Genomic DNA, 23,841 nt, shown 5'->3' on the forward strand with positions numbered 1-23,841 from the left:
CATGCCCCCTTGTTGTACTCTTTAATCCAGTGACACTGGCCTCCTGACTGTTCCATGAGCAGGACATTCCATCACTCAGCTCCGGCTATCCCCCATGCATTGATTTCTCTCCCTCCTCATTTCTGCCTGCTGTCTTTCCTGGCTTTCTTCAGATCCCAACTAAAATCTCACCTTCTACAGGAAGATTTTCCCCAACCTTCTCAATTCCAGTGTCTACCTTCTGTTTAATTATTTCCTGTTTAGCCAGTATTTGACTTGTTTGTACTTACTTGTTTTATAATTCTTAACATTAGTTAATAATGTCAGAAAAATCTACACTGTTAGCTATCTAGACACTTATTTTTAAAAAAAAACTACTTGATAACTTTAGGAAGTTTTAAGTGTCAATCTCTGTTGTCTAAAAATTTTAAGAATTTGAGTACCACAGGAGTAAGTGAGCCTGGAAGTATATCTATCATTTAACATCCCTTAGGACCCAACTAAAGAACACAGGCCGTAATGTAATGATTCTTTGTTCGGCAGCTCTCATTATGTTTTCTGTAATTGGTAAGAAATGTGTTAAGGACTCTTCAGTCGTTCCTTGCAGGTTATAGATATTTACTTTCCTTTTCCTCCCCCCAAGACCAGAAGGCACTGCACATGTACACTGCTTTGACTCCAGCATCTCTGTCGTGGTCTTCATTGTCTTTTTTCCTCTTAAATTTACAGTTTTCGTGTGGTTGGGTCTCTTCCTAATGTGACCCTTTGAGATGTAATGTTCTAGTGGAAGAAAACATACCAGCCAGAAAGATAACATCCATCTCTGAGCATGGGAGAGTTAGGGGAAAAACAGACACTATATTTTTGTTTTGTATGTAAACAAAACTGGAATGAGGAGGTTGGCTGTATTTTTTGGCTTTTTAATCTAAGTAGGCATGTTCTTTCTGTTCCGCCTAATGTGGCAAAGGAAAGTTGGTATGAATCAACACCAAATGCTTCTGCAGAAATGTTGCCCAGAAGCTCTTGGGGGCTGAGTTTGGAAGATTCAGTGACTTGTCTATAGAAGTTCTGAGGAAAACTTTCCATTCGGTCCTTGGGTTAGTGAATTGTCCTCTTTGGTGTCCTCTTTTCTTTTTCTTCAGCAGTTGTATGAGGGCCTTGTTTAATTGAGTGTAAGTAGAGCATGTCCGGGGCCATTGTACCTTCAGAGATGCTCTATTTCCAGGGAACAAAACTGAAAGGGGAACTTCAAAAGAGATCTTTTAATCAATCTGAAGATGCCAAGCACCTCATTGATAAGGCTGTAAAGGGAGCAAAAGTCTTTTGTCTTTTTTTTTCTCACCCTTTGTTGAAAAGAGTTAAAGGCTGTGGTACTACAAACACCTGGAAAAGGTAATTGCCAGAAATTGTTGGTTACACAGTTTGTTGGGAGTTTTCAGCTATATAAAAAAGCAAATGATAAAATGTGAAAAGGCATACATACATGGAAAGCTTTACTGTTGTTTGCCAACACTCCAGGGAAGTTGATCTGAGACTTCTAGTTGATAGTAAGGAGATAACCTTACCTAAAATGATTCTATGGTTAAGAGTATAGGGTTTTCTAAGGAAGTCTAGTAAGTTCATTCAAGAAACACTTATTAAGCACCTACTGTTTGGCAAACTGGGAATGAGGGGTTAGGTAAACAATAAGGTGTTAGAGAAGACTTGCCTGTTGAAATTTAGAATCTAATTAAGTAGGCATCATCTACTTGTCCTCCAGAAAGGACCGACTATATCTTTATGGCTCTCTTTTCCCACTCTCTCAGCTGAGAACCTCCCCTTGTTTTTTACAGAAAAAATTGAGGCTGTTTACTGTGAGTTCTCTCTTTTCTTCCTTATCTCACATCACTCAGATGCCTTCTGCCAATCTCTCCTACTTCACTCCTCTCTTACCAAGGCAGACCCCTCTATTTGTTCATGTGATCCCATATCTAATTCTCTTCAGCCTCACTCTGTCAATCTCTCCCTCTTTCCTGGTTCATTTCCTACTGACTACAAATATGTCCGTGTCTCACCTCTCCTGAATAAAGCCCCTTCCTTTGACCCTTCCATCCCCACCAACTCTATCTCTTTTGCCCTTTGATAGGTGCCTCCACTTCATCTCCTCCCACTCTCTTCTTTACCTCTTATAATTTGGCTTCTGACCTTATTCCACCAAAACCTTTTTTCCAGAGTTACTAATCATCTCTTACTTGCCACATCCAGTGACTTTTTTTCAGTCCTCATTCTCTGTCCTCTCTGCAGCCTTTGACAGCTTTTCTTCTTTGCTTCTCTCTTCTCACTAGGGTTTTAGGCGCCACCATCTCCTGCTTCTCCTACCTGACTGCTCCTTCTCTGTTTCCTTCGCTGAATCCTCCTTGAGATCATACCCTCTAACCATAGGTATCCCTCAGGGTTAGGGTTCTGTCCTGGGCCCTTTTCTCCTCTCCCTCTATAATACTTCCCATTAATACTGTCTTTATGCTAATGATTCTGCAATCTATCTTTTTTGTCTCCTCTCTGCTGACCTCCAGACTTGGTCTTCATCTGCCTTTCAGACATATCAAAACTGGTTGTCTAGGAGGCAGCTTAAATTCAAGAAGCCTGTTCAAAACAGAACTCACTATCTTTCCCCAACAACCCCTGCCCCCTCCAACACCCCCCCCCCCAAAAAAAAATCACAGGCTGCTCACTGGTTTAGTGGATGGAGTGGTAGTCTCAGTCAGGAAGATTCATCTTCCCGAGTTCAAATTTGTCCTTAGACACTAGCTGTGTGAGCCCATGGAAGTCACTTAAGCCTATTTTGCCTCAGTTCCACATCTCTAAAGTGGGCTGGAGAAGGAAAGGGTCATGAAGAGTCAGATAGGACTGAAAAGCAACTGAACTGAACCTGCATGCTGCCACCCCCACCCCCCGCCCCCGCCCTGGCCCAGCTCCCTCATTTTCTCTTTGTGTAGAGGGCAGTATTACCCTCCCAGTCCCTCAGATTTGACTCCTCACTCTTACCCCCTAGATCCAAATCTGTCCCCAAGATCTGTTGATTTCATCTTTGTCACATCTCTCAAATATCCCTCCGTTCTGTCTTTTGACTGACTTCACTCTAGTGCAGGCTCTTATCACCTTTCTCCAGGACCATTTCAGTAGCCTGCCTGCCTCAAGTCTTTCTCTGCTCTGGTCCACCCTGCATTCAGCTACTAAAGTGATTTTTCCTAAAACACAGGTCATGTCACACACACACCCCCCCCCCCCGCCCCCATTTAGTAAACTCCAGCTCTAGTGGCTTCTTTTTGCCTCCACAAACATTAAAAACCTTTAATAACCTAGCTTCCTCCTACCTTTCCAGTGTTCTTACACCTTCCTCCCCAATACATACTCTTCTATTCATTGGTATTGGCTTCCTGGCTCTTCCTCAAACAAAACGTTCCTCTCTCAGCTCTGGGCATTTTCTTCGGCTGTCCCCCATGCCTTGAACACTCTCTCTCCTCTGCTCTGACTGCTGATTTCCCTGGCTTTCTTTAAGTCCTAAGTAAAATCTGAGCTTTTACAGGAAGCCTTTCCCAACCCCACTTAATTCTAGGTCTTTCATTCTGTTAATTATTCCCTATTTATCCTGTCTTTTGCCTTTTTTGGTATTCCTCCCCCTATCCCTGTCTGCCTGCTCTCCCCCCCCCCCCGCCCCCTTAGCACTGAGTCTAGCACATAGTAGGCCCTTGGTCAATGTTTGTTGGTTGTAAATTTAGTTCTGATGTTGGAATAAACCTTCCAATTGTATTTATACTGGTTAGGCCCATATAAGAGTAGAATAAGAGCTCTTTGTAGTTCATATTTTACTACCTTGAAACTTAAAATAGTTTAACCTGGACTTGGTCAAAATTTACTTTTGTATGTTGTGGAGCTATTGATGTTGTTTGTCCTTCTTTCTTAAAGAGGACCATGATGTCAGGAAGGTGATTCCTTGACTTACTGTTGAATTCCATTTAGGTGAGGGAGGGCTGTGCAAAGTCATCAGCCTCCTTTCTCCTCTGGAGCCATCTAGGTCCTGTGTCGAGATATAGATCAAGATGCCTGAAGATGCTCTCCCTTTACTTCTGTATCATCATCAAGAAGGAGAAATAGACTAGAGAATGAATAAAAATAAACATTCTTGTTAAGACTTTAAGTATATGTGTTCCTTGTTTGTACATGTGTCACAGAAAAAGATTTTTGGAGCCGGATGGCCAAGATTACAGGAAAAGAGTGGGCCAAGGTACAGCTTTGAATAGCTTTTATAGGACCTTACTAAAAGGGAAAAGGAGAATGGAGAATAAGAGTGTCCCAGGCATTAAAAGCTCTCTGGGAATGACAGAAATTCTGTTGTACGTAGGGATGCTAAAGAGACAGAAAGGGAATGTCCTGAAATATTGACCGTGTTATAAAAAAGGTGACACAAGAAAAATTAAAAAAAAACAAACTCATGATTATAAAACTCATTATTTAAATGTTTTGTTTGCAGATGAGGATGAATGATAAATATGCATACCTTATAAATAGCCTTAAAAATATTTTGAAATTTCTTTCATTGGTGGACATCATAAAAACAGGAGAAATTTTGATGAAAAGTCTGTTTAAGGATAGGGAGGATTGTTTTTCTTACAGCTTTTAGAGATGTCTCCTAAGTATATGATTCCCAAGACTATGTGTCATTCACTCTTTGGGGCAGAGATACTGTGCAGACAGAATTGATGTGACTCAGTGGAGTCTAAAAGAAAAGTTGAGTTGGGTTTAAACCTGAGTAACTGAAAGCATTGTGGTATCTTCAACAGAAATGGGAAGTTTGGAAGTAGAATGAGTTTGGGAGTAAATATGAATTCCTATGTAATCTTGGGCCAGCCAGTTAACTCTTTTTGGTCGTCATATTCTTATACATAAATAAAAATACACTATTATATCATGTAACATGATATATAATATGTAATTATAATACTTATATGACAGTAAAATGAGAAACATTTAGACTAGATGATACCTGTGACCTTTTTTTAAAAATTGTGTTCAAATTATGTGAGGTAAACATTTTTACCTCTATGTTTTTTTCCTGGTACTAGTATCTTCCTCTGTGTCGTCTCTGCTGACTTTATTTGGTAGGTGGCTGTAATAATCAGTGACTCCCTGAACACCTTTCCTCTTTTCTCCCTGTGGAGAAAATTTCTGTGGTAGTAGTTGTGTGTAAGAATGATTACAGACATGAAATGCTGGTTATTGAAATTTGTCATTAGCACTTCCAGAACCTGACTCCCACCATAAGTAATTCCCACATGCTTGAAATCTCACCTGGTTTTTCAGCTCTCTTGATTCTCCTTTTCAGATCCTCTGTCCCCCTGATTTCCTCTGTGACTCCATCCCCTGTCAGTTGGGAGATTCTAGATCTTTTTTGGGCTCCGAATTGGTCTGCCCTTACACATACGTCTTGGTACAATTTGTCTTGATTTAGCTGAAAACTGTTATGTTATCACAGTTGCCTATGTTTTCTGCGGCAAAAATCGGGTGCATGGTTTGCCTTTGTAGAAGCGTATTTTCTTTTCTTGATGTTGAGATTGTCCCAGGATTTCCAGCGTGCCTCTAAACATACACACGTACACGCATGCACACACCCGCGCGCGGCGCACGCGCGCACACACACACGCATACACATGTGTGAAATGACAAGTCCAGTCCATATCCTATCCTGTAATTTTATTTCAAGAGTGAGAAGAGATCTCTGAAGTCACCTAGTCCAACCCTCTCATTTTACATTTGAGGGAACCAGGGAGGGGAGGGTAAATGACCTGTCCAGGGTGATATTGTGTAGTAAGCACCAGAAGCAGGATACGAACAGAGGGCCTCGCACTCCAGACCCCATTTTCTTATTACTTTATCATATGTAACAGTCCTGAATGGTAAAGTTTTTATTTTCTTAGTAATAATGTTCAATGAGTATTTAAATCATTTCAAAATGTTATTCAGAGAAGCCCTATAGTTTGCTTTGAGCTATGTGAGTATTTTTGTTTTAGGTAGGGAGAAAAGTATTTTTATGTTATGTTTACTGAATCATCACATTAGACATAACTGGAATTCTAAACATTCATACAAAGAGAGAGAGAGAGAGAGAGAGAGAGAGAGAGAGAGAGAGAGAGAGAGAGAGTTTTCGACATTTCTTTTTATAAGATCTAAAGTTCCAAATTCCCCCCCCCCCAACTGTATGCAATCTGGTACACACTATGCATGTGCAGTCCTGTGAGGCATATTACTACATTAGTCATGTTGTGAAGGAAGAATCAGAAAAAAAGAGAAAATAGTATGTTTCAATATACATTCAGACTCCATAGTCCTTTCTCTGGATGTAGATAGCATTTTCCATAAGTCTTTTGGAATTGTCTCAGATCATTATATTGCTGAGAAGAGCTAAGTCTATCAAAGCTGGTCAGTCACACAATGTGGCTGTTACTGTGTATACTGTTCTGGTTCTGCTTAGTTCACTCAGCATCAGTTCATATAAGTCTTTCAAGATTTTTCTGAAATTCACCTGCTTATTATTTCCTACAGAACAATATTATTGCATTACAATTCACATATCACCACTTGTTCAACCGTTCCCCAATTGATGGGAATCACCTCAGTTCCCAATCCATTGCCACCACAAAAAGAGCTGCTATAAATATTTTTGTACATGTGGGTCCTTTTCTATTTTTTAGGGTGTCTGGATTAAAGCCCTAGTGGTATTGCTGTATCATATACTTTGCATAGCACAGTTTTATATCCCTTTTGTCATACTTCAGAATGCTTAGTGTTCCAATTTTCCCTCATCTCCAACATTTATAATTTCCCTTTTTTTGTCATATTAGCCAATCAAATAGGTGTGATGTGGTACTTCAAAATTGTTTTAATTTGCATTTCTCTAATTAAAGAGCATTTTTATATGACAATAGATAGCTTTAATTTCATCTGAAAACTGCCTGTTCATATCCTTTGACCATTTATCAATTGGAAAATGACTTGTATTCTTATAAATTTGACTAAGTTTTCTATGTATTTTAGCAATGAGGCCTTTCAGAGAAACTTGCTGTCTGAGTATTTGTTTCCTCTCTTAAAAGGATTGGGATACGTCAGAGATTCTGTTTTTGTAGGATGTACATACATGGAGATTTATCTTATGGAACTCTGGTTTCCACTTTTAAGTATATCTTCACCTGGTCTCTCCAAATTTTTTTTTTTTGACTTTGACGGCTTGTTGTACTAGTTTGTTTAGATGATCTGTGCTTACAATTGCCTTTGCTTTATCTACTGAATTTTGTGACTTTTATTGACATGCCATTCTTTGGATGAGGCAAAGGACTGTTTCTGAGTTTGCTGCTGCTGATAATAATAATAATAATAATAATAATAATAGGAATTTATGAGCATAGAACTTTGTACTTTACAGAGTGGATCCACATGATATTTTATTTGATTCTCAAAATAATTTTGGGAGGTATTAATATTCCCATTTTATAGATAAAGAAACTGGGCTTTGGAAAAATTCTAATTTCATTCAAGGTCTCACTACCACTAAGTGGTGAAGATCTAACCAAAACTTGGGTTTTCTACATTTTTCATAGCTTTTTTTTTTTTTTTGATATGAATAAAAGATTTTATTAAAATCATTTATAAGTAAAATGAACATAATATCTCGGTGATACAAGGACACAGATGAAAGCACAAGGGGGTATATATGTATGGCTTAATAGAATAAAAGCCGTTATACACGTGTTAATGCACACATAAGTAGAAGAATGAGCAGTGTTAAGCTATAGTAAATGGTTACATGGTTTTAATTTTTCTGGATAATATGGAACTTCATGATTCTTATTCAAGGGTTTAAAAGCAGAGCCTTCTTTGGAATTTGCAGTCAGCATAGATCTTGGCTTCCTTTATTTGGCACCTCTAATAAGACAACACAGAAACAGGTGTCTGCAAAAATCCAGCATCTTCCCAAAGGACTAAAATGCCATGGGAATGGGGGTAGAGGTTAGAGAATGCATGAAGAGTATGTGAGAGTGTGTGTGTGTGTGAGAGAGAGAGAGGGAGAGAGAGAGAGAAACTAAAAAGCATCAGTCCACGCTAAATCCTTATTTGTTCTTGGCTGTCAGGGGTTTCCGGCTGATCTTCTTTGATTTGTCATTATTCTTCTTTGGAGGCTCTGGGTTTGCCTGCATGTGTCTGCCGTAGAGGCGAGCTCAGGGGGAAGGACAGTCAGGCGGTTCCCCTGGATGTGTAGTTCCTTCAGCTGCGTAAGTTCCCCAATTTCTTTTGGCAGTGAGATCAGGTCATTATCCCTAAGGCTGAGTATCTGCAACTTTGTGAGCTTCCCAATATCTGGCGGCAGGATTTCAAAATCGTTGTCACTTAGATAAAGTGCACGCAGGGTGGTAAGGTAGAAGAAGTTTCCAGGAAGAGAATTTTCATTCAAGTTGTTGTAAGTCAAGTCAAGGACCTCTAGGGCCGGTAAAGAGCCAAATCCTCGGGGCAAAGTATTTAGCCTGTTCATACCAAGGTTCAGGTGTTTGAGCTTCTGGAGGCTGCTGATCTGCGTGGGCAACTCTTCAATTTGGTTATTGAAAAAGTTCAGCACTTCCAGATTCTTCAGTTCTGCCACGTTTGGAGGCACAGTTGTCAGCTTGTTGTGGCTGAGAACCAGCTGTGTGATGTGGGATAAAGTAAACAAGCCGTGGACATCCAGCATGTTGGAGATGCTGCGGTCGCACATGTCCACCTCGGGCTGGTTCTTCTCCCGGCTCTCCTCCACCAGCTTCTTCAAAGACTTGGACATGGTTGTGGAAGGCAGCAGCCTAGGGGATCCCACACAGATCAGCCGGGAGCCCACGAGAGTAAACACGCCCTGTCCCGGACCCCGGCGCAAGCGCAGACGGCGCCGCTCTCTTCATAGCTTTTTTTAAAAAAAAATATAGGCTGGACCAGGCTATCTACATCCTGCTTAGTTACATAAAACCTTTTGCACCTTTTTTTTTAAAAGGTATAGGAAGGTTTTTCCCCTTACATTTTAGTTTTAATTTCATTTTTAAATGTGTGTAGAGACTGATGTCCAACTTCTCACCTAGATCATAAGCAAGGAATGTATGAAAAGATTGTTGAGAATGGCTGACTGACTTGAATTTCAGGACCTGTTAAATTCATGCTATCTTGTGCACTTTGATTTTTTTGAGGGCTATAAAATTAAAGTAATGCCTTTACAGTTTAAATGAATTTTAAAAAACAAATACCCCTCCTTGTTGTAATGTACCAATGTCTGATTTGCTATTTATAGTCATTTCGTTTAAAAATGGCAAACTGAACCTCAAAACAAATTTAAGATTTATCATCTCTTATCATTCTTTCATTCAAGAGACATTTATTAAACAACTACTGTGTAGAGAACTGTGTTAAATGCTGAGAGAAATTACAAATTTAGATAGGACATGGGCTGTCTTCTTGGGGACCTTGTAGTATTCTACAGAGCCCATAGACTTTAAAGAATCATGTAATATACAACTATATTTGTTCTTAGTTCCTTCAAAAAATTGTCAGTATAAAAAAATGTTAAAAGAAGAGTGCTGAATTCATAGCTTCACGTATATTGAGCTCAGAGGGTCCTCAGATGAATCTAATCTAATGCCCTCATTTAAGAGATGTGGAAATTGAGGCCCAGGGAGGTTAAGTGAAGTAAGTGTCAGAATCAGAATTTGGGCCCTGGTTGTCTGGCTTCGGAGTTGGTATTCTTTCCAGTGCACCTGGATTTGTCTAACATGGGAAGAAGTCTGAGGACAAAAAGAATAACTTGCTTTGACAAGACATAATTCATAATTTTAGTCATTATTCTTCCTGCCAGTGTACATTATCCCAGCTCGTAGGATTTTGTATATGTTTGAATAAATTGCTAGGTGTTGAATAAATTGCTAGTGTATGTTTGTGAGTAATAACTGACAATGGATGCAAATTTCTGTTATCTGGTAGATGGTCCTTGTTTTTCATCACTGTCAAAGAATATAAAATGGTGCACTGCAGCTGTGTGTAGTAGTGACATAAAAAGTTAATTAGCCATGTGGTACATCCTGTCATTAAAATCAAATAATACCAGTCTTCTTATCAGGAGACCCTACATCCTGTACTGATTTGCTAGTATTCTATGAGATATAGTTAAATTCGGGCTTCAGTTGTGGATTATTATAGTTCTGTCATTCTGGGTATTAGAGTCTTTAATATGTAGTTGGTGATCTATGTTAAAACTCTTTTGTTCTCATAATGAGAAATTAACAAAAAAATTTTTCCCCCTTTTATGACCTCCATCCTCAGAAACCACAGAGAGGCTCCTTGACTTGTTCTTTAAGTTAATCTTACCTGTTCTCTTGAAATTAAGAGAAATCAGCTGCATCAAATTTAGATTCTACTTTCTTTCAGATATTTTTTTTTTCTTCCAGTGAGTTCCCATTATGTTCTATATCTTAAAATCGAAATGGAGATATTAGAGCCATCCAGGATATAGGAGGGTTTGTAGGACTATTTATAAGGTGGGGTGTTGAAATGTGCAATGGTACATTTTATTGGTGAGAACTTCTTTGGATCCTGGCTTTGGCACTTGCTAATTTGTGACTTTGGGAAGATCATAACCTCTTTGGGCAGTTTTCTCATCTGTAAAATAAGACGGGTAGAGAGAATAGCAACTAGGTGTTCCCCTCTAAATCTATTAACCTCTGGTGCAAATTGTTCGCATGAGAAGATACTTGCATCAGATGATATATTTTTTACATAATAACTGCGTAGAACAATTTTCCACTTTTCCTAATTTTAATGCAAGTGAAATTTGGTTAAAACGATTATCAAGGACAGCTTTGGAAGGGCAAAAACAGGAAAGGGGGATTTGCAGAAGGGTAGCGCTCATTCAGTTACATATGCTACATTTGATTTTTAGCCAAAAGTCTAGTTGGAGAATGTTTGAAAGGAAAAAGAGGAATGTCATTTCCAAGCAGCTAGTACAGTGCAGACCCTTGTGTAGGTGGAGAGAATTTATGGAATTCCATTCTTCATACTTTAAAACATCTGTCATCTGATTAATGCCTGAATTTCCTGAATCACAAACACTAAAAGGAAGTGTTCCAATAGCCCCCAATACTCTTACCCCACTAATTCATCTCAGTTAATGAGAATCAGATCCAGAATAGAATTTCTTCTTTTTGGTTCCTCCACCTTTTTAATAATTATCATTAAGGCAAGGCAAGTCATTAAGTAGCTGTGTAACTTTAGGCAAAGAGCCCCGGGAGGTGTCTGGATAATTGAAGTCTCTCTATTACTACATCATATTTCTGTGCCAGGCTTGTGATTTGTTTCCAGAGCCTTTTATCTGTTTCTTCTGTCATGATGGTGTATAGAATATTTCAAAGGAAAAAAATCACTCCTTCCCACCATTAACCTTTACTCAAATATTCCCCATCACACTTCCATCCTCTGATGTCTAGGTTTCATCACATGTGTACATTTTTTTCTTTTTTTTTGTAATTATTTTTAAAATTATCTAAATCTATTTTTTTCTCCTTTTTTCCTCGCTCACAATGGGAAAAAAATTAAAAAGTTTTATAACAAATACCCACATTGAAGTAAAACTAATTTCTTAATTACAGTTCCAAAAAATGTATCCCTCAGCTAACCCCTGGAATCCATTACTTCTCTGTCGGGAGATAGGTAACATGTTTCCTCATGGGTCCTTTGGAATCATGGTTTATCATTGCATTGATTAGAGTTTCAAATTATTTGTCTTTACAGTATTGTTATCATAGATATAATTCTCCTGGTTCTGCTTATTTCTCTATCATTTTATAAAAGTCTTCCTAATTTGTTTTTTTCTTTGAAACTGTCCTCCATCATTTCTACATTTGTATACCATAACTTGTTTAGCCATTCTGCAGTTGAAGGACATCTCCTTAGTTCCCAGTTCTTTGTTACCATAAGAACTGCCATAAATGCTTTTTGTATGTTTTTAAAGATGAACACCAGGGATTTGGCTGAGGTCTATCAAGTCAAGTCAACAAGCATTTTTTAAGCATCTTAATGGTTATAAATGAATGACCCTCTGTGCCATGAACTGTGCTAAGCCCTGGGGGTACTTTAAAAAAGGAGAAAAACAGTCCTTTCTCTCAAGCCTCATAGTTTAATGGGAGAAAGATCAATCAGTTATGTACAAACATATTGTCAGTGTAAATTGGAACAAAGGAAGGCACTAGCATTAAGGGGAAATCAGGAAAGTCTTTTTGCAACAGATGAGATTTTAGCTGGGACCTTACTGATGTCAGGAGATGGAGATGAAGAGAATGGGAGCAAATTCTAGTCATAAGGTACAGCTAGTGAAAAATGCATAGCTAGGAGATGGAGAAGCATCAGAGACCAATGTCACTGGATTGTGGAGTACATGGAAGGAAGGAAGGTGTAAAAAGACTATACTGGCTGGAAAGCATCAGGTTAGCCAGAGGATTTTATATTTGATCCTGGCAATGATAGGAAGCCACCGGAATTTATTGAATATATAGGTGGAACTGTCAGACCTGCTCCTTAGGAAGATAAATTTGACAGTGGAGTGGGGAGAGACTTGAGTTAGGAAGACTATGCAGCAGTCTCTTACTAGTCCAAGCATGGTGTGATCAGGGCCTTCACCAGGATTTTGGCAGGATCAGAGCAGAGGAGGTATATTGAAGAGATGTTAATAAGGTAGGATTAATCATTTGTTAAGTGGTAAGAGTGGGCCAGTAAATACTTAGGGAAAGGATACTTGTTCACATGTCGTCAAGGGCATGTTATTAATGAATGTCAACATTACTTGGTTTATACAGACCAGGTTTGGTATGGGAGTTGGAGGAAGACCCAAAAGTTTCATCACTCTTTGGCTTGTTATATCTTCATTCCAATGAGGCTCTCCAGAGTGTGTGTAAAGTAGTTCTCTTCATCCTATTACGGCACTCAAGGTAATAATGCATGTATCCAGTTTAGGACAGCCTACATTTTCCCCTAAGAGAAATGAAGAAAGTATGAAGAATTCATAGCAATATATTAACAATATATTATTAATGACTAATTAATTACCAATGATCTGTTGTTGAGTTCAAGTTGTGTTTGACTCATTGTGACCCCATTTGGGATTTTCTTGGCAAACATATTGGTTTGTCATTTCCTTCTCCAGCTCATATTAAAGATGAGGAAATTAAGCCAAACAGGTTTAAGTGATTTTTCTAGGATCAAATAGCTAATAAATGTCTGAGGCCAGATTTGAACTCAAGAAGTTGAGTCTTTCTTACTCTAGGACTAGCAGTGTCTCCATTGTACCACCTACGTAAAAGGACCCACCATAGACCCTAACCAACAAACACATTTCTTCTCTCTCACTGTTGAGTTCCACTTTCTCCAGAATTATCAGCCCTCTATACTGATCTACCAACCTGTGGTTTGGCCTTTCCTTGGAACAAAACAAATGTGGTAGTGCCTGGACATTATGATGAACACTTCTCTAAAGAGGTGCATACGTTTGCTCAGAACCATAGCACCACCTTGTGGTTTGGATTCTTCTACAGGGTATCCCTAAAGTCTGGACACATAGGAAATCTCATTAACATCTCATTAACTGTTTCACTGAAGACTGTGTTGTTCAGTGACTTCTTTTTCTGGGGTATGCTAAAGGAGAAGGTGTACTCAATGAAAATCAGAGATGCAACACACTTGATTGTACGCATAAACACATAAGAGTGAATGTGCTAAAATTGATGGCAATGTTTCCATATGCCTGTAGATAGCTTTAATTTCTTCCTCTGAAAACTGCCTGTTCATATCCTTTGACCATTTCTCAAGTGGGGAATGGCTTGTATTCCTATATATTTGGCTCAGCTCCCTGTATATTTTAGAGATGAGGCCTTTATCAGAGATACTAGTTGCAAAGATTTTCTCCCAATTTTCTGCTTCCCTCCTAATTCTTGTTGCATTGGCTTTTTTTGTACAAAAACATTTCAATTTGACATAATCAAAATTATCCATTTGCATTTTGTAATGCTCTCTATCTCTTGTTGGGTCATGAATTCTTTACTTTTCCACAAATCTGATAAGTAAACTATTCCTTGCTTTCCCAAATTACTTAGAGTATCAACTTTTACTCCTAAATCATGAACCCATGTTGACTTTATTTTGGTATATGGTGTAAGATATTGGTCTATGCCCAGTTTTTGCCCTACCATTTTCCAATTTTCCCAAGTTTTTGTGAAATAGTGAATTATTAGCCCAGAAACTGGCCTCTTTGGGTTTATCAAAGAGTAGATTGCTAAACTTGTTGATTTCACCTATTTGTGTACCTATCCTATTCCACTGATCCACACCCCTGTTTCTTAACCAGTACCAGGCAGTTTTGATGACTGCTGCTGTGTAGTACAGTTTAATATCTGGTGTGGCTAAGCCACCATCTCTAGCATGTCTTTTCATTGATATCCTAGATACTCTAGACCTCTTGTTTTTCCAAATGAATTTTGTTATTATTTTGTCCAGCTCAGTAAAAAAATTTTTTGGTAGTTCGATTGGTATGGCACTGAATAGATAGATTAATTTAGGTAGAATTGTCATTTTTATTATATTAGCTCGGCCTAACCATGAGCAACTGATATTTCTCCATTTATTTAGATCTGATTTTATTCGCGTGAAAAGTGTTTCATAGTTATGTTCATAAAGCTATCTACAGGCATATAGAAAAATGCTCTGGATCGCTGCTGATTAGAGAAATGCAAACCAAAACAACTCTTAGATACCACATCTCTCCTGTCAGATTGGCTAAAATAACAAATCAGGAGAATGATAAATGCTGGAAAGGATGTGGGGAAATTGGAACATTGTTGCATTGCTGGTGGAGTTGTGAGCTGATCCAGCCATTTTGGAGGGCGGTTTGGAACTATGCCCAAAGGGCTATAGAAATGTTCATACCCTTTGACCCAGCAATACCACTTCTAGGGTTGTATCCCAAAGAAATCACGCAAGCGGGAAAAGGACCCATATGTACAAGAATATTTATAGCGGCTCTCTTTGTGGTAGCCAAGAATTGGAAATCAAAGGGATGCCCATCAATTGGGGAATGGCTGAACAAACTGTGGTACATGAAGGTAATGGAATACTATTGTGCCATAAGAAATGGGGATGATGCAGACTTCATAACAACCTGGAAAAACCTACACGACATAATGCTGAGTGAGCAGAGCAGAGCCAGGAGAACGTTGTGCACAGCCACAGATATATGGATTCCGTGAGGACCAACCCTGACAAACTGCGCTTTTCTCAGCAACCTAAGGGGCAAGGACAACTCCAGGGGACTCAGGATGGAGAATGCTATCTTCATCGAGACAAAGAACTGCGAAGTTTGAATACAGACTGAGGCACACTACATGCTCGCCTTTTCTGCTTCTCTTTTGTTTTTGTTTTTGGGGTTTTTTTTTTTTTTTGGTTCTGTTTCTTCTTTCTCATGATTCATTCCATTGGTCAAAATTCTTCTCCACGACTTGACTATTGCATAAATTAATTCAATGCGAAGTTATACATGACAGTTATATGAGACTTCATGCCGTCTTGGGGAGGGAGGGGGGAGGGAGGGGAGAAAAACTGGAACTCAAGACTATGTAGAACCGTGCGTGGTAAACTAAAAATAAATAAAGAAATTTATTAAAAAAAAAAAAGAAAAAAAATTGATGGCAATGTGGAGTTGTTGCATCGAGTTCAAGTGAATCTTTTTATTTAATTTATTTAATATATTTAGTTTTCAGCATTGATTTTCACAAGAGTTTGAATTACGAATTTTCTCCTCATTTCTACCCTCCCCCCCCCCTCCAAGATGGCGTATATTCTGGTTGCCCCATTCCCCAGTCAGCCCTCCCTTCTGGCACCCCACTCCCCTCCCATCCCTGTTTCCCTTCTTCTCTTGTAGGGCAAGATAAATTTCTGTGCCTCATTGCCTGTGTATCTTATTTCCTAGTTGCATGCAAATACTTTTTTTGTTGTTTTTGAACATCTGTTCAAAATGGATAGGATAGGACTTGGAAAAATGACAGTGAGTTCTGTTTTGGATGCTTTGCAATCTCTATGGAATCTCTAGTTGGATTGTAGATATTGTGGATTTTGAGTTCATCTAATTCAGCTCCCTCATTTTACTTATAGAAAGTGAAGCTCAAAAAGTCTGGCCTAAGGTCACATATCTAATAAGAACAGAGTTTGAACTGAGTTTGTCAGTTACATTTCTTTCTCTTGTTTCACTAATATCATGATGCCTTTCCAGTAGGCAAGTAATGACAGAAGACTAGAGTTCAGGAAAGAAATGTGCTGTGTACACACACACACACTCTGAATCCATAGAGCCAAGGAAAAGTGAAGAAAATGAAATAAATGGGCTTAGGAAAGAGCCTCAGAGTATATGTTCCCAGTTGGGAGACAGTACAGGGATGGTAATGCAGCAAAAGGACAGTTAAAAAAGAGCAGTCAGACTAGGAAAGCTAGGAAACAAGAGTGTCATAGAAACCCAGGAAGGTGAGTGAATGTCAAGAAGAGATCAGTGGTTTACTGTGTCAGATGCTGTAGAGAAGGATGAAAGCTGAGAAAAGGACATTGAATTTGGCAATTAAGAAGTCTTTGGTAACCCTGAAGAGAGCAGTTTAAGTTGACTAAAGAAATTGGAAGCCAGAGTGCAAGGGGTTGAGAAGGGAGTAGTAGGTGAAAAAATAGTCAATTCATACAGATTTTCCCCCCTAAGAATTTGGCTGCAAAAGGGGAAAGAGTTGTAGAAAATGTGTTATAGGCTCAAATAAAGGATTTGTAAGGATGGTGTTTCTTGGCATATTTTTAGGCAGTTAGGAAGGAGCCAGTGGTTAAGGGGAGATTGAAAATTAGCAGGTTAATTAAAAAATGGTCAAAGGATATGAATAGGCAGTTTTCAAAGGAAGAAAAAGAAATTATCAATATATAGAGAAAATACTCTAATTAGTAGAAATTAGGGAAATGAAAATTAAATAATTCTGATGTACCACCTCAGTCCCATCAGATTGCTTAAGTTGACAAAAAAAGAAAAAGACAAATCTTGGAGAGGCTATGGAAAAGCAAGCACATTGTGAACATACTTTTAAACTATGCCCTAAAAGCTATTAAACAGTGCATACTCTTTGATCAAGGAGAGAAAGGAAAGAGGAAAAGGACTCATGTACAGAAATATATTTGATTGCAAAGAATTGAAAACTGATGGGGTACCTATCAATTGGGGAATGGTTGAACAAGTTACAGTATATGAATGTAATGGGATATTGTTCCATAAGAAATGATGAAGGGGATAGTTTCAGAGACGCTTGGGAAGACTTGTATGAACTGATGCTGTGTGAAGTGAGAAGAACCAGGAGAAGAATTTACGCAATAATAATATGAACAAGACAGAAACAACTTTGAACATTTGGAACTCTGATCAATGCAGTTACCAACCATGATTTCAGAGAAATTGTGAACATACTGTCCGCCTTCAGGTAGAAAGATGATAAACTTAGAATGAAGACTCAGACTCAGGCATATTTTAGTTTTTTGGACCTGTCTAGTACAGAAATTTATTTGGTTTAACTATATATATATATATTTGTAATGGATTTTGTTTTTCTTGGTTGTGTTTTTTTTTAAAGGTGAGGAGGTGCCAGGAACAGAATTAGTAGCTGAAAGTGAATTGTAATTAATTGAATTTAAAAATAAAAGAAAATTTGGGGTAGAGTGAAGGTTCCAGAGTAGAATAGAATCAGTGTGATCAAGGGTATGTGTAGTGGAGTTGGCGTTTCCAATAACTGCCTCTTTCTTTCAGTGGAACTGAGGCAAACAGGACTAAGTAACTTGCCCAGAGTCACATAAGTCTAGTAAGTGTCTGAGGCCAGATTTGAACTCAGGAAGAGGAATCCTCCCGACTCCAGGCCTGGAACTGTATCTACTGGGCCAACTAGCTGCCATGTGAGTTAGCTGATTTCTTTGACAACGTGAGGGCCTAGTGGAGTTTATGTAACGTACATTTGTAATGGATCCAGTTACCATTTTTTCCTTATTTTTCCTATCTTCATTTAGTAGCAGATGAGTATGAGCAAAAGGAGTGAATGGTGGGAGTAATCCACAGCTGAGGCTTGGCAGAGCAAGATTGGTAATAAGATAAAGGGGACAAGACATGCCAGAAGAGAGGGCAATGTAGAATTGAACTGGTTCACCAAGGAGTCATAATCTAAAAAGGAGGAGGGTACAGTTAGTGCAAGGGCAGGCATGGGTGGGTAATTAATGGCTTGGGAAAGAATTAAGGAGGAGAAGGATTAGAAGGCCTGGTTAGGACAAGGAATAAGGTTTGAGGTTTCAATGCAGAGGAAGAGGTTGAGTGACAGATTGTGATCATGTGAGGAAATTTCAGAGTTTATGAACTGAGGTGGTGCATTTGGGGGTGGTGGCAGGATCGAGCAAATGACCGTTTCTCTAACTGAGATGAGGTGGAGGATTGTGTCGTGGTAAATGAGTAAGTTGAAGAACGGGGAGATTAGGATATTTGAAGGACAGTCACTTAGGTTATTGAATTCCCTCTAGCATCAGGGTCTGTCTGTGTTGGGCAGGAGAAAGGCTATCAGCCAGTCACTGAACTCATTGAGGAAAAAGAGGTGTTTCCTTGAGGTTGTTAGTTATTTAAACCTTGACTAAGTTCTCCCTAGGTACATCCTCTACGTTAGTACACAATGGTACTTTGTTTATATTCTTTTTTTAAAAAAGAATTGGCCAGTTCTCTGTCCTCCAGGAACAGTATCTAATAACCTCATTCACTTCTAATCTAAAACAAAGGGTTTTTCAGAAGCATGCACAGCACTTGTGGGATCTTTACGTAAAAAAGTACAAATAGACGTCCTTCTATATCAGTTCCAACCTTCAGCAGTCTGACCAGACTTTTCATCTGACTCTAGAAATGATGCTGCATATATAATAGCACATTCAGTAATACCACACTCTCTTGGTTGTAGACCACGCAAAGAGAAGCTAGGCTTTTGTAAACACAAGAACTGAGGCTGAGCAGACTGCAGGCACCATTGAAGGCACCAATCATGGATAGGCGACATGAAGTCAAATCCAATGATTAGTAGATTTTATTTGGATTTAAGGATCACACTCAAGGAATCATCAGTCATTCTATTTCTGCTTGCATGGTCTCTCCTCCTGTAGGAAGAGGCACAGTTATATAAGCCTGTAATAGAGTGATACCTTGCAAAAAACCTAGTCTTATACTGTTGATGCTCAATGATATTTATGAAATAAAATTTACCCTCTTGCTTTTATCTCTGATTCATTCATCTTACCTGTTGCCCATACATCATAGACTTCCTCATACTTTGCCAGTCTTCTTATTCCTTATTCCCTTTCATCAACCCCTTGATTTAGTGACACTGCCCTCCTTGGTATTATTTCTTATTCAGTCTCTTGACTTTGAGCTTTTGCAATGATTGTTCTCAATGCCAGTAACCCTCACCCTCCTCATGTCTATCTCCCGGCTTCCCTAGGTTCCTTCAAGTTCTACCTTTTCCCAAAGAACCTTACTGCACATGTCAGATGACGGCAGTCATGGATGTGGGATACTCCAGGACATTATCATAACTGAATGCCCAATAATGCATTCCAGTTGGCAAAGACATCTTGCCCACTTGTACTGTGCTCACTAGCAGGCACATCTAGCTCTCCAGATGATGCTATGAAAGACTGTGATACAGGTGTTTCTCAAGATAGATATGCTGAACTTTAATTCCCACGGTGAAAATCTGGAAGTTATGCAGATAGGACAAAGATGTCAAAAAGGAACATTCTGCAGCTAGTGATGAACTAGCAGAGTCCCAAGCAGCTCTCATGCAGAGGCTCTACAGACAGCTGGGTTTCCGTGGGGAGGGGGGCGGGATGGAGGAAAGCTGTGGGGGAAGGGGGGAAGAGACTATCCACAGCCTGAAGCTCTGTCATAGACAGAAAGCTGACACTAACAAGGCTCCAGGCCCCTGTCACTCCCTAAGCACTGAAAGCATGGGGTGAACCTAGACTACGATGCACGTAGTGCCAAGGCACAAATGAACCTCAGCTGGGAAAAGTAGAGTGAAGCCGAAAATAGTATTTAATATTTTCTGTTTTCCTGAAAAAGACAAGTGTAGCTACAGTGTCTTTAAATCAGAAGATGAGGAGTTTGTAGTTTATTCTAGAGGTCATATGGTGTCACAAACCTCCAGAAAAGGAAGTAATGTGGTTAGATTTGTACTTTGTCAAGGTTATGTGGCAGCTGTGAATGGAGGATGGATTGGGGATGGCAGGTGGGAGTCTAATTCGGCAGGTTGTGAAATCATTCAGGCAAGAGGTGAGTAATGGGCATGAATGAATGTAGTCAATAGAAAGAAGAGAGTTGGATGTAAGATAGCTTATAGAGATAAAATTAAGTCCTGACAGCTTATTATGGTCAGAAAAGAAGAGAATATAGTTGAGGATTACTATAAAGTTGTAAACCTGAGTGACTGGAAGCATTTCAACAGAACTAGAGAAGTGTAATTTCTTTGACAAAATAACCCCAAATGGGGTCACAAAGAATTGGATACAACTGACAATGACTGAACAACAAGAGAATGCTTTGATTTAAATGTCTGTTTTTAGGTACTGAGGACATAACAATGTGGAAAAACTCATCAAGGACCTTTTTGTCCATGTTTTCAATCAGTTTGCAATCCAAGGATAAAAAATGGGAAGTGAAATGTATTAGAGTTCCTTTTTAATAGAGAAGACAAGTCTAGCAGGGAGTCATGAAAGATCCAGCAAGCAATGACTGGTAGGAGGACATCGGTAGGGAGCATTGTATAATAGAGGACATCTGGGCCAGCCTTTGACAGAAGGGAAGAATTTCTATTGGTAGAGAGCCCATTCCTTCTGTGAGGGACAGTGTGCACACATGGCTGGAGGTGGGAGAAGACTGGGCAGCCTCAGGAAACTTAAGAATTGTCCAGTTTGATTAGAGAACAGAATATGTGAAGGAGAATAATGTTCACTATGGAAACTTAGGTTGGAACCAAACTGTGGAAGGTCTAGAATGCTAGGGTGATATGGTGTACCTTGTGTAGCAGGCAGTGGGCATCTACTGGGAGCCTTTGAGCTGAGAAGTGACATTATTGGTGAGTTAAGATTACCTCAGCAGCTCTTTGAAGGATGCATGGGAGTGGGTAAAGAGATCAGTTACAAAACTGTAATAATTGTCTGTGTGATGAGGACTTGAACTATGATGGTGGTATTAGAGATAGAATGAGAGGATACTGAATTAGAAGATGTTGAATAAGACATAATGAATGAACATGTAAGGTCTTGAGGATCAAGACCCTGCCTTAGTCTCTGTCCAATCACCCATGTTCACTGCTTCTGTCACTCATAGTTCCCTCACTATCTCATCTCACTTAAATTTTTGCTTACCAGATTTATTTTATACTACTTCCACAACATCTCTCGACTCTCTGTTTTTTCTACTCACACAGCTTCTCCCTCAGTTAGGCCTCTGTTATCTTCCACAGAGACAAAAGCTTCCTACACTGTCAGCTTGCTTTGTAGCTGCCCTTTTTCCAATCCATCCTGACCCCAGTGGCTGAAGGGGTATTCCTAAGTCTGAATCTGACCACATCACTGCCCTGCTCACTAAGCTCCAACAGTTCCCTATAACCTCCAGAATCAAATTCACCCTCATCTGTTTGGTATTTAGAGCTCATACTAGCTTTTACAACCTTCCTGTCCATGTTCATTCGACATTACACACCTTCATGTACTCTTTGGTGTGAGTAAGAGGTGAAGAAGTAGAAACAATGAATGTACATGGATTTCTCTGGTTTGGCTAAGAAAGGGAGGAGACAACTAGCTTTAGAGAGTATAGCTTGTAGCAAGGTTTTTTTAAGGATGGGATGTTTTACTTCTCTTTTGAATCTGCTTATATTTCATATGTAGTTTCCCCCGTAGAATATAAGCTTCTCAGGAGCAGGGATTTTTTTTTTCATCCCTAGCCCTTAGTGAAGGGTCTGGCATGTAGGGGTTTAATTAATGTTGGCTGATTGTTAGGATTTTTCCATCTCCTTCTGTGTTTTATACACAGTGGATAACTACCGTGGTGTGACTCTCAAAGTGAACAACAACAATTAGCCATAGAAAATGGTATATTTTATCTTGAAAAAGCTTTTTCTTCTAATCGACTGTGGTGGCATGTACTGCTTGGCTAGCAAATTTTTTCTGTTGTTGAATTGAAATGACACTTTGTGTTGATCAGTGACCTTTTCTTTTAAGCATTTTTCTTTTTCACAAAAATAGAAACCAATCTGAATCTCCTGTTACCGTCTATAAGGCTAATTAGGTTCCTAAATGAATAAATATTATGGTTTTTATTATCATATACATTGATTCTTGCTTTGAAGTTTTTTTGGTTGATTCATTATTACTATTTTGAATCAGACCCTTTGAATGTCTTGTGCATGTACTGGAAATATTTCTTTGGATGATGGCTCTTCCTCTGTAGAGGTTTTTTTAAATTTTGTTTTGTTTTTTTGCTGTGGAGTTTCAGGGGCTAAATTCAGGTTAACAGGAGGGGTGAGAAGGAGAGGGAGGGAGGGAGGAAGGGAGAGAGAGAACAGGATGAGGCAAAGTCAGTATGTCAAATAGACTCTGAAACGATTCTGGAGGGAAGCTGGTTATTTTGAGCACTGTTCCCAAGGGTACTTCTAGCTTATTCTATAGAACTAACGTTGCACAATGTATAAGCGGTCTTTATTATATCCATTGTTATTTTCAATTTTTTGATGAGTTGAGAAAAATTTATCCATTGTCCTGGGGAAAATTTTTGAGTATTTGTCCAGAAAACCAGAAAAATCCAAAAACTACAAGAATTATCACACAGTCTTTGAAATTGCCGAGTCATTTGCTATGAAATGCTGTGCTTAATTACCTTAGGGTTCTGCGTTTCTTACTAATGGAATGCATGCAACATGTATTTTTCAAGTTAAATGGATAAATATTGCTTGCTTCTCAATGGGTAGGGAAGAGAGAGAATTTGGAAATCAATTAAAAAAAGAATATTGAAAATAATTTAAATTTAAAAAAAAATGAAAGGGACAAATTTTTTGGCCAAGAAAATTACCTGTATGGGAATTGTGGTATCATTCGAGTGTTTTGAGTACAGGCAATAAGTAGGAGAGGGAGAATCCAAACTCAGCTTCTTTAACTGCAAATCCAGCAATTGTTTCCACTGGAATAAGCTGTACAATAATGCTTAAATGGAAAATATCCTGACAGAAAAGGCTGTCAGTCTGTATTTATCATTGTAGAAAACACCTTGGAGCAGTAGCATTGTCATGTTTCCTGTCAGCACAGCTCCTGTGAGAAGAGAGGAAATTCTAAAAGCAGGTTGAGGGATAAACTAAGGATTTGGAAGGTCATTACGTAATTATTGAGCTTGTGACTTGTGCTCTTGTCATGTGGGTTTTCCATGTATCTGGCGTGTAGCCAAAATATGAACCATTTTAACTTTAAGTAGCTGCTTAGCTATTTTAGATTTGACAGTAGTATAGGTTTATTTTTAGTTTCTCTTTCTGGCAAACAAGGAATAACATATATGTCATTATCGCATGAATCCATCATCTCTTTGATGCAGCTGCTCCCTCCAGCAGAGCAGATTGCAAGCTATCCATGCCTTCTCCTGTAACTCTTATCCTTTTCGTGCCTTCAGTATTCCATAGTCTGTCTCCCTTCTGGGTCTTT

General features: G+C 38.9%; 2 protein-coding genes across 9 annotated transcripts in view; one reads left to right on the forward strand and one right to left on the reverse strand.

Annotated features, from left to right (window-relative positions):
• Positions 1-23,841, forward strand: part of MAP4 (microtubule associated protein 4) — a 178,764-nt gene that overhangs the window by 64,370 nt on the left and 90,553 nt on the right. The gene's annotated exons all lie outside the window — the stretch shown is intronic.
• Positions 7,656-8,908, reverse strand: LOC118830804 (ras suppressor protein 1-like). The gene has a single exon (XM_036737767.1). It carries the CDS (start codon positions 8,819-8,821, stop codon positions 8,138-8,140), a length of 684 nt encoding a protein of 227 aa, XP_036593662.1. The 5' UTR covers positions 8,822-8,908; the 3' UTR covers positions 7,656-8,137.

The sequence above is a fragment of the Trichosurus vulpecula genome, chromosome 9 (assembly GCF_011100635.1).
Source record: "Trichosurus vulpecula isolate mTriVul1 chromosome 9, mTriVul1.pri, whole genome shotgun sequence".
In the NCBI taxonomy this organism is placed as follows: Eukaryota; Metazoa; Chordata; class Mammalia; order Diprotodontia; family Phalangeridae; genus Trichosurus; species Trichosurus vulpecula.